At 33.6% G+C, this 12,227-nt stretch overlaps 1 protein-coding gene across 1 annotated transcript in view; it reads left to right on the plus strand.

Moving 5' to 3' along the window:
* LOC129227668 (amyloid-beta-like protein) overlaps nt 1-12,227 on the plus strand; it is a 277,873-nt gene that overhangs the window by 65,012 nt on the left and 200,634 nt on the right. The window contains 1 exon segment of the mRNA XM_054862259.1: nt 9,681-9,863. Within this exon segment, the coding sequence (XP_054718234.1) occupies nt 9,681-9,863 (183 nt within the window).

Below are 12,227 nucleotides of genomic sequence, written 5' to 3' on the forward strand. Positions count from 1 at the left end.
AAAAGTTTAGGTTGTCCAATATTATCTATCGATTGATTCGGCTATTTCCTTCTGTTGGGAATGGATGAGTGTTCCATCTATTTTGCCGTCAGGAAAGGCGCGAGATTGAGCGATGCACAAAGGCCTTATTTCTCATTCGGACCATTGCCTTAGGTTCTGGAAAGCGATTGGTTGGGTTCTGTTGATGGGGGATGGCTGAAGTGCGGGCAATATGAATGCGTGAGAATAAATGAAAGCAGATTTGTCCCTCATTTTAATTATTTTCGTAATAGCGCATAGTTGAGCTATGTCCTACTTAGAGCGGTGCGGTACTTTCCATTTTTCTTTTGTTTATTCAAAAGAACGTAGTAGAAAACGGGAGATGTAAACACAATTAATTGTGCATTTTTTTCTGGTACCTTCTGTGATTAGGGATGAGTTTTTTTTCCTTTATCTACCTCTCACAAATTATGTTTTGCTTTTTTGAGATGAAAGAGAACAAATATGCAACAAGGAATTATAATTGTTTTTTTTCTGGAAAATTGCAATATTTAACGACGCCCTAAATGTGGTATGCCTCTGATAACAAGACACACGCGTTTGAAGGAGTTCATTTCTTCTTGGGAAGAAAGAGGGAGAGTTTTTGTATTGGCAGAGGGCAGATAACCATTGTAATGCGTCGTTATTATCGAAGCAAACCGGATTTTCTCTTATTTTTAGAATTCAAATCGTTTGTTCATCAAAGTCCAAGTTATCAGAGCCAAATTGCTGCTATATTTATTATTTAATGCCTTACAAGTTAAGGAAAGAATGATTTGTTACAGGCAGGGTTCGCAAGGTTTTGGACACTACGGTAAAAACCCTGGTTTTTACCGTCCTGTCCAAAACCCTTATGTCCAAAACTGTCCGAAAGTGTCCAAAACTATAATTTAAGAAAAATTGTATTTGTGACAAATAAACAAAACAGAATAAAATGTATCAAAGTAATGTTTTATATTGAACATTTATTCAATGTGAGCATTCAACTTATTTATGCAGCTGATTTTAATCTAGTTACATAGAGTTTGAATTCTTGATTGAAATTTAAATTTGTATGGATGAATTTATATTTATTTATTTTTGATAGTTGTAATTTCGAAAATGTTTATGCATGCGTCGAAAATGAAAGCAGGGTTGGCAAAGTTTTTACCCTCCTGCTCAAAACCCTTGTGTCCGAAAGTGTTCAAAACTATTTTTTGAAAAACTATATAAACTATATTTTGTGAGAAAATATCAAAAACAGAACAAAATATATTAAAGTTATATATATATATATATATATATATATATATATATATATATATATATATATATATATATATATATATATATATATATATATATATATATATATATATATATATATATATATATATATATATATTTTTTTTTTTTTTTTTTTTGACAGTTTAATATATTTATTCAATGTTTTAAAGATATTTTTGAATGAATATTTTTTAGAAAAATATTATCAAATATTCATTAATTAAACCTCATTAATATCTATATTCATGCATATTAAGAATATTGCAGTAAATAGGAATCGATTAGATTACACCCCTTTAGCTTTAGCATACTTTTGGACAGTTTCGGACAGTTTTAGACAGTTTCAAACGGTAAAGACTACCTGTCCTGTCCTAAACCAGTTTTGGGCAGTCCAAAACTCAACCCTGCTGGTTAGAGGGTATACTGTATAAATTTGAGAACAAAAGAGAGAGATGTGTGTACTGTGCAAATAAATTAGCTCTTTTTAGTTTTATTGCTGTGTTGAGGGTGAGAGCAGTAGGGGTTGGTAGGAGTGGCTCTCGCCAGAGGCGCAGCAGTCAGGGGGGGGGGCGGCATTTCGACTGATTAATTTTTTTTTTTTGTTGATCAAATAGTTTGAAAAAGGTTTTAAAAAAATTTGAAAAAAACTTGCAAGAAACTAAGAAAATGAGCTAGAAGGCGGATACACATACATAACATCTACTGAGAAGGAACATTGGGCATCATTGGAAACAATTCTAAAAAAAATAAGAAAAAAAAATTACAATTCTGTCTCTTGTTTGTCGAATCAATTAATAAAAAAAAAAGAAAATTTTGAGGTCACAATGACCTCCGGTGTCTTCCCATGTGGGCTACCGTGGGGGGGGGGGGGAGCGCAATTTCTTTAGTTCGCCAGGGGCTCTTGACATAGTTACGCTACTGAGTGAGAGATGCCGATGAACTATTTTTTCATTTACCTGTTTTTAGCTTATCTTACACAGTGACTGACAAAGAAAGTGCATCACTTGAAATAATTCATTAAAAAAAATCTCGAGAAATAAGAGAACAATTGTTTTGTAACTTTTACCACATAAAAGGCCTTCAGCTCACATGATGAAACTCTAGGTTAGCTGTAGCCAGTCTCTAACAGGCGACCATTTCATTGAAAATGGTACCGAGAACCAATTCTTAGTTGCCAGAAGTGGCGACCATGTGTTTCTTTATTTGTTAAGGAGCATTTCGTATATCGTGCTACGACAAAATGATTCCTATTCTGAGACGTTCAGCTCATCAGTTACCCCATGTTGGTAAATTGATTCGGAGCCAACTCCCTTAAGTTTATTTATTTTTTGCGCTGCATATATACTTAAAAAAATGGCTACCAAAAGTCAAAAGTGATTGCCACTTTTTGTGGCTATGGTAGCCAATGGCTACTACTATGAATCCCTAGTCTTGTCATGTAGAGCTTTATAGCTGACATGTTTCAATAAAAATTTAATTACCCATGCCTTTAAAGGACCAGCAACAAATTGAGGAAATCAAAAAGGTTTTCTAATTATCAAGCATCGTAAATATTTGGGAGTAGATGTAAATTTCAGCAATTAGTTTACTTACTATGTGTAATAATTTTATTTATTTTCGTGAAAATATCTCTTACATTTCCGAAGATATTTTTGAAAGAAAGACCTATATCATCGTGAATACAAGACACACTTTCACGAAAATGTATGAAGTTATTGCATGTTGTAAGTAATCTAATTGCTAGATTTTATAGTTTATTCTTAGCTATTTACGCCGAAGGATGATCGAAAAACATTTTTGATTTCATCAATTTGTTGCTGGTCTCCGAAATGAATGGGTTATTTAATTTCTTTAAAATATGTCAACTAAAGCATACCTTTTATGTTACAAAAGTCACTGAACAATTACTTCTTATTTCTCAAGAAATTTTTAAAAATGAGAAATTTTGCAAGTGAAGCAGTTTTTTTGTCCGCCACTATTACATGCGAAATTCAACGACTACCACACTGCTATCATTTTCCACTTGTTTTATTTAGCGAAAAGATTCCTTTTGTTGACGGGTTTTTTTCCCTAAATTATTAGACAAGAGGATAAATTAAATAAAAAGAGTTTCAATAAAATCAAAGCGTTTTTACGTTTTAAAGAAAAGTTTCATTTTTATTCTCTATTCGAAATTTATGCTTTAGATTTTGGTAAAGAATATTTTTGGAGGTTTGGGGTAGTGAAATACTAATCGATGTATTCTTCCAATATAATGCTTGTTTCTGGTTTAAAAATCTTTGTCTTTCATTCTAAAAAAGATGTTCATAACATGATTCTTATTATTGGCATGATAAATTGAGTTTCAGGTATATCTTTCGCTTTATTGACTGCGGGTAATTAATGTTTGTTGGTTGATGAAGTAAAGGGCTGTAGAGTTGTATTGATAGTTAGAAATATCGACCGATCTCTTCTGGGTCAGAATACTGCTGCTCTATTGTTTTAAGGTACGGCCAGTTAAAGTTTGTCCTTTATTCTTGCACATGTTTTGTACAAAAATAAAGCAATGTTAACTGCTGCTTAAACAGATTGCGTCAATATACTGTGTCATTCAAAAATAATAGTGGAGTTTCTAGCCTATATACTTCTTTAAGTGAAAGTGGTACAAAACGAAGTTCTTTTACAGACTTAAACCATAATAAAGATGTTCTTATTATGCCTTCCTCTTGAAGCGTAAACGATATCACACCTGTTGTACTCCAACACCTTCCGTACATGTTGCAACGTAGACGCAGTCGCAGAAGCAATTGCTGCAGTTGTCCAATTTTTGAGATCGTCAAGATTAGGAGGCGAGTGAGGATATAAATACAGTATACTTTACATATCCATATCCATGCAGAAAAAATCACATGGTGTTAGTTCTGGTGACCTGGAAAGGAGGGGGGGGGGACGTCATAAGGTGCTGTCGCGTCTCTCTGGATTGCCATTTTGTCTGGAATAAAAAAAAAAAAAAAACAAACAAGTGGGACACATGCGATACTACTCGCTCTTTTATTCAAATTCCACCAGAGTGCTGTTTATAGGTTCCATGTTCCCAAATCGATATATTTATGAAACTCCTCCGTTCTCTTCGAAACACACTGTCCAGTTAGCTTAGACATTAACTGCACTTAAAGATCGCGTAAAACTTGGTAAAAGAGCAAGTAAGAGATATTTATTGTTGAAAGTATTAAAAATCTTGCATTTTCATGCAGTGTATTCTAATTATAGTGAATTTGCGATTGCAAGAATTATAAATATGTATTTTTTTCAGACAGAAGTGAGTCGTTGAAACTAATCTTAAATTCGTCACTTTTGGGGGATTTTTTTTTTCTTTTTTAAACTGTGAGACAGTTGTTTTTTGAGGTTGGTATTGACAATACATGCTTTTAAGCCTGACACTAAGCTTTTATTTGCTTTTTTTAAAATCTCGTTTCATTAAATTTAATCGATGTTTTGCAAATTCCGGTAAAAACCGGCGCTAGTTGAAAATAATATTGAACTAACTAAAACTGAATCAATCGCTCTGCCATCTTCACTCCGCAAGTTTGAATATCTGAGCCAATATTTGTCATCAATGTGAGTAATTTTTTATTTGCTCATTTACGCTTAAATTACACGGTGTGTTTTCATGACAGGCGTAATGATGCAGGGGAAAATTCCCTTTAAACCTTAATGTGCCTCACTTCCACACAGATCATTAATCACTGCAATTTCCCTTCCACTTTCTTGTTCCTATATAAGAAAGGGGAAAAAAATCCTTTAAAATTAATTGAAAAGCATTTGGTATGTTTCAGATGTTTAATAGAGTTCCCCTTTGTACTTTAGTTATTTATCACTGAATATGTCAGAGTGTGAGATATTGCTTCGTGGGAGTGTGAAATAAACTGTATCAAAATATATTCTTTTTATATTTAATGACCTTCGGAAAATGTCCCTCTTTTATTGTAATTGTGATTATGTTAATGTCATTGAAAATAAATGCTGTCTCAGTAGCTAAGTGTCAGAAACTAAATGTGGACTTTTTGTCTGTTATAGATTGTTTTTGGAGACAATACAGGATTTAAAGATTAGACAATAAGTTAATTGCGTATAAATGGTTCGAAGTCTCAAGAAACTAGAAATAGCTTATTAGAAATCGATTACAAAGTGTTTGAAATGTGATTCTTATTATTAAGCCTTTATTAAAGACCATTGAACCAATTTGTCCCCCAGTTAAAATTTTAAAAATATTCAAGTACAAATAACTTACCCCCCCCCCCCCACCTCCCATCCATGTTATTGATACAATAAAGCTTCAAACTTCGTTATAATTACATCGTTTATTGTGACGGCTGTTATAACCAGTGGTGGTCCCATCAATTTTTCTGAGGGTATACTCCCAGTAATCCATTACGCACAATAATTCGATTATATACATTATGTGTCATAATATGAACATTTTTGAAGCTTGGGTATACGTTATACGTCTAAAAATTGTTTGAGAGTGTACGGCGTATATGGAGTAATACCTTATGGGAATACCACTGGTTATAATGTCGAAATATTTCAGCCCTTTCATTCGCCCATAAACAGTAATGATCATCGTCTTTAAAAATTACTAGGTTGTAACGTCATAAATATTCCAGGTCCTTGGATAACGTCATAACAGAGTCTCACTGTGTTAGCAAAACAATAAATAAATAAAAATAATATAAGTAAGTAAATAAATATAAATAAATTGTTTAAAAAAATACTTTTTTTTTTTTTTGAAAACAGCAAATTTTCATGATTGAAAAATTTATTATAACGTCATAAATATTTCGAGCCCTTCGATGACGCTATAATTAAAAAGGAGTTTCACATGATTAGAAAAATAAATAAATAAAATAAAGAAATACAGTCGAGCCTCCATATATCGAACTTCCACATATCAAAATTTTCTATATATCGAAATCGCAGCAAATTTCAATGTTCATTACATATAAAAACTGTTTCTATATATCGGAAAAATCTTTATACATCGAAATTATTTTTCGAGATATTCGAAGTTTTTTTCCGACTGTTTATCTGATGAAAAATGAAGGTTGGGGGAGAACATTATGTTCACTAAAGGTTGCTACGAAACTCATAAGGAATCTGAGGTTGAGGGGTGAGTATAGATAGGTCGTTGTTCCGTTCTGGAGTTCTTAAATTCCCTCGAGTTCATTTCAAATCTTAGTTGTAACCAGTAACACTGTAAAATCAGTTTCAAGTTATCCTTTTTGTCTGTTGATTATCATTCCTAGTCTTTTTAGCTTCAGTAAAATTCATTCAAGTTAAGTGGATTGATTTTTTACTTGTCTCTCGATTACATTGTCAGAACGAAAATCCGCTCATGTTGCGAATCAAGTTGAACTGCCGAAGAATGAAGATGTATGAAGGCACAAAAATGTAATTTCTGTTAATTTTTCAGTTTTTAACTTTTGTTTAATCCGATGCTCGTATAAATTAGAAATTGGGTTTCATGCACGAAAATTAGCTTTAATTTTAATGTTTTGGGAGATTTTTTATGACAAAATAAGATCGTTTCTATATATCGAAATTTCTATATATCGAATTTTTTCCGGCAATTTGCTACTTCGATATATGGAGGTCCGACTGTAATAAGTTCGAAAAAAAAAATATAAGCGAATTGTTTATAAAAAATATATTTTTTTTTTTAAGCTGCAAATTTCTATATTCTACCGCAAATTTTGTGATCCTGAAAAGACTAACGATATATAGCGCCCTAAGTTCAAAACAAAAAATCCCTCTCAAAAGGCAATTTATTTTAACTACGCACAAATAGAGTTGAAAAATATTTCTTTTAAAATCGAGCATCAGCTCGTGGAAGATACTATGTTACCATGGTTGGTGGCACCGTGGCATTATCCCTGATTTTCACGTCACGTAGGCATCAGCAATAACTGCTCGTCATGAGGTTGAATATTTTCAAGGTCTTTAGGGATTCTGTCAACCCCATCAAAACGCCCCACCTACGCATACATGAATTTTATTTCCCTGCGTTGCGTATTATATTAAAGGCAGAAGAGGCAGGGAGTTAGGATATTGCTGTCAGGGCCATCACTCCCTAAGAGCGAGGAAATTATTCACACTGAGATGAGGATTTTCTTCTCCCCTGTCTTGTTGGATGGGATACTGACGCTTCGGATAAATGGATAGGTGTGCCTTTTAAATCTAATGAATAAAAATGATGGAAAGTGTATGTGTGCTGGAGTTACGTGGAAATCCCCTGTGACGTAAGATATGCAAAATGTCAAAAGGTGTTTGGTTTTGTAGCGAGGTTGGGTCTGCGTAATTGAAACATGCTTTATTGTGTTTTATAATCCCCTTGCTCTAGTTTGGTGGAAAGACTGGTTGGAAGTCTTTTCTTCTTTTTCTTATGTTGCGTACAATTTATTATGAGGCAGTGAGAGGCAAAGGGATGGAAGTGGGCTTTTTAAAGTTTTGAGTAACACGCGTGCTAAGCTCTTGGTAGACTTTCATTAAAAAGTCATCCCAAATCATGTTGTATAGCGGCACCTTTACCAGGGCTACAGTACCATCTCTATCCCCAAAACATAAAAGAGTTTCTTCTACCATTTGTACTATAGTTAGGATAAACCTAACCTGGCAGCATTGCAACGGCTACGCAATTCTTAATCACAGCATTACGACGCTGCCAGGTTAGGTTTGCCCCAACTAGAGGAATCTCAATTTTTTTTTTCATTTTGACACTTATCCCTCTTTCCTTCTAGGTACTACATGTAGTGTTTATATTTGTAGTCTTTTAGTTTTGATTCTTAAGAGAGTTTCTTTTTTAAACAATCATGAATTGTTCTCAATTGGCCGTTTTAGTTATCCGTCAGACCTTAGATTTTTGGAGGGACTCCACCTCCTACCATCCCCTTCCAATGCTGCTCCTCCAGCGAGCATCGTCTTCAGGTTGCGTCCAATCATACACACACACAAATGATCTTTCACACGCACGCATGTCCACGTCCACACACACACTCCTGCTCACACGCACGTCCACACACACTCCTGTACACACATACACACCTACATACGCTCGCACACACACACACATGATTGCGAAAAACATATGATTTCAAAATGTCTTAATTCAAAATAATTAATCTTCTTCTTATTATTTTTAGTCACCACGAAGTTTACGTGTACGATGTGAACTTGAAGACTGAGTTCTCGCTAAGAGCTATTTCGGAACCCCGAGCAACTTTTTTATGTTTTGAGCAAACCTCGATGATGACTCATCGATTCTGGCGATCTTTAACGCAGCAGAAACGTGTTTGTTTTAAACCTACCTCTGTAATAAGTGTAAAAGAGTAAACGTTTCTCACAAGCTTGTAGGTAATCGTTTATGCCAAGCTTGTAGATAGTCGTAACCGTACAAACGAGCGTTGTTTGTATGCGCTTATGAAATTCTTATTTTTTTTTAAAGGTAAGTTAAATGTAAGGCTCTTTCACAAAAAAAAAGTGAGAGAGAGAGAGAATCGAGCATAAACCTTTGTTTTTAAAAATGCTAACTAGTAAAACTTTAAAATAACAATTCATATTTGCCTGCATCATAAAGTCAATCAAACATTTGGATATTTTACAGCGCTGTGTGAATACGTAACAGCTTTCTTTAATGAATGTCCCTCTGCACGAGCGTAAAATGCGAGTACGCAATTTTACGAAAGCAAATTCTTAAATGCATAATCTCGCATTTATGTTATATGAGACAGTGAGAAACAAAAGAATGTAAGTGCCCCCCCCCCCCAAATAGATAAAATAAAGAAATAAACGAAGGTGTCCAGTACAAATGGTAGGTGAACCTCTTCTTCTGTTTTGAGGCAAGAGATGTACGAATAGCCGTATTAGGTGCGGCATGTTTTAGAAAAAGATTTCAATGAAAGTCTATCTAGGACTGGAACTTTTAGCTTCTTTTACTCAAAACTTAAAAATGTCCGCTTACATCCCTTTGATTTTCACTGCCTCATATGATCTTTAAATGTTGTTCAAATTGTTGCAGTTGAGATAGCCCGAAATTAAAAAAGTTATAGTTGATTTTAAAAGTATTCTAGTACAATAAATGTATAGAATTTTGGATTATTACTCTTCAATGTGAAGTCTTTGTCCGGTCTCCCCATTTCTTTTTTTTTTGGTCTGTTATGATAAATTTTGAATAATTGTAATTGTAAATTTGTTTCAACTCGTATTTTGATCAAAATGGCTTTAAAAGAATCAAGCCTCAATGTAGTCATGCAATTAAATGGATGAGTAAATCAACAGCAAATTCTTATTTAACAGATAATATTCCAGAGCCTGCTAATTTTATGCTTTTTGATTTTTGAATTGTTTCCTTTCCTTTATAGGAGGATGCCAATGACAACTTGGATTCTGGACCAAACCACTTTCAGCCTATGGTAGCAGTCTTGTGTGGACATGGCAAACTTTTGAACAAATATCTCGACGAAAACAGGCGTTGGGTGACCGATAATGATCCTAAAGCTACTTGCACCAAGGATAAACTTGAAATCCTCGAGTACTGCAGAAAGGTAAGACAAAAAGATAATTCCCTCTCGATGATAAGTATGGCATAGTATGGCGCTCTCTGATTTTCATGAATAATGTGTAGTATAATACTGTTCGACCATGTTTCGCATGGAAAGTTGGCAAGCGGCCATTTAAGGCGATTTTATCTAAGGCAGTGTTGAACGTAAAAATAGCGAAGAGACTTTGTTGCTCTTTCCTCTGGGTCACAGCAACATCGGTTTTTCCCGCCTTAAATTCTTATTATTTAAATCCAAACTGACAAGTATCTGTTACTGGTGCCGTTACCCTATGTGACAAACCTAATATTATTCTACTGAAGTGCCTTATAATTTTAGTTTGTTTATTTATAGAGCTGATATAAACTAAATTTATTATTTATAACAATAATTGATTTCCTTATAACAATTTTGAAACTCTTTAAAAAGGTAGTGCTGCCCTTTTTAGCAGCGAAAGTACCGTATTCCTTTCTGCCGTTCTTAGTCTACGTATGGATGATTTCGGCAGTTTACCAGTTTATTATCCATTTGATTTTCCTCCCATCGATAGTAATGATTTTTGTCTGGGCGTGGTTTTGCTTTCCTGTTCAACTAAAGTGGATCCAAACGATCAATTTGGAATTTAAAATGAGGTTGGGTTCTTCTACAATGCTCTGGAGAATCGTTTCGTGGAAGATCATTTTATGTATAGTTTCTTTTTATTCGCCATTTCTTGATTTTCATTGAAATACTACAATTTTCCAATTCAAATGAAATTATGATCTATTTATTCTTTGTAAAATTTTCACTCCGATCAATTTTAGATTGTGGTTTATTGAAAGCTTTTGCTTGCTATCAATCATTGATCATGTATTTCGCTGATTTTCAGCGTCGTTACCTCTTGCTCCATATTTTTAACTTTATATCAAACTAGCGGAACCCGCGCGGCTTTGCCCGTAGTAGAACATTAAAAGGTCATTTGGTTCGTCTGTATATTTACAAATAATGTATGATGAATTTCCCGCCAATTTACTATGTCAATTTGCTCGCCCATGTTACGGTTCCACGTTATGATAATTTGCCCGGCAAAATGTTCTTAAAATTGGAATAGAAAAAGAACAAAATCGAATTTTCGAAAAATCGCTTCGAGGTGCTCACTCCTACGCCACGAACTAATTTTGTGCCGAATTTCATGAAAATCGTCCGAACGGTCTAGGCGCTATGCGCACAACAGACATCCAGATGTGCAGAGATCCAGACATACAGACTTTCAACTTTATTATTAGTAAAGACTAAAGAAGTGCATTAATTAAAAAAAATCAATTCCGCTTTCCCCCCGTTTTATTGTGTGAAATGTTGCTTAATTTAGTTTCGATCTATTTACTTCATGGAGTCATGGAGGCTCGTAGATACAAGATAGAGATAATAAGATTGATTTTAAAAATTCCGCTTACTATTATTATTATTATTTTGCTTTGTTATTATCACTATCGTTGTTCTTTCACTTGCTCCTTATGCTCTAAATTTTATTAGCGTTGTTCTGTAAAGCTGAAAAAAAGTCTGGAGAGTTTATAATTTAGGACCATAATGACATAAAATATCGGATAATTTAAATTATTTCACTTTTTCTTAAAAAAAAATATACATCCATTTTTTAAAATTACATTGCATTTAACCGCTTGTTTAAATTTTCGAAAAAGCACCGCCTATTTTGAAAAAGTTTGAACGTTTCTATTTTTATTTTTTTGAATTAAAACGCATTATTTATCAAAATATTTCTTCCATTTATCTTAAAATTCTCGAAAACTTCGTCATTCAGAAGACGTTTTTTCAGAAAAAAAGCAAATTTCTTTTCAAAATTATCTGCTGTTTTTAATTATAAATTATTGCTTCAATGAATAAAAAATAAAGTTTAAGAGAGTTAACGCTTAAGATAAAATTTAGTTACTAAAATATATACACGATACGAATAAAGATAAAAGGAGAAACTTAAAAATCTGTTTGACATTTTGTTTTGTTTTAGGAATAGGGATATAAAATGTAGTTAAGTAATGGTTTAAAATGTAGAATAAAATTTTATGCTATGAAATACATTTCTTGCAGTACATAAATTAATTACGCTTTTAAAAATAGCACTTAGAGATTTTTTTGAGCAATCACATTGCTTATTGTTCTCATTTGACTGTCTTGAATACCTATGATTTTATTCCCCCCCCCCTTCCTCTGCAGCACCACCGCCCCCTTCAGATGCTGCTCCTCTAGCGAAAACCGTCTCCATTTTGCGTCCATATCCTACATACACGCGCATGCATACACACACTCATACCTGCACACAGACACAAACACACACGCTCACACATTCGTGATTTCGAAAAACATAATTTGAATTCA

Source organism: Uloborus diversus, chromosome 8 (assembly GCF_026930045.1).
Source record: "Uloborus diversus isolate 005 chromosome 8, Udiv.v.3.1, whole genome shotgun sequence".
NCBI classification, from domain to species: Eukaryota; Metazoa; Arthropoda; class Arachnida; order Araneae; family Uloboridae; genus Uloborus; species Uloborus diversus.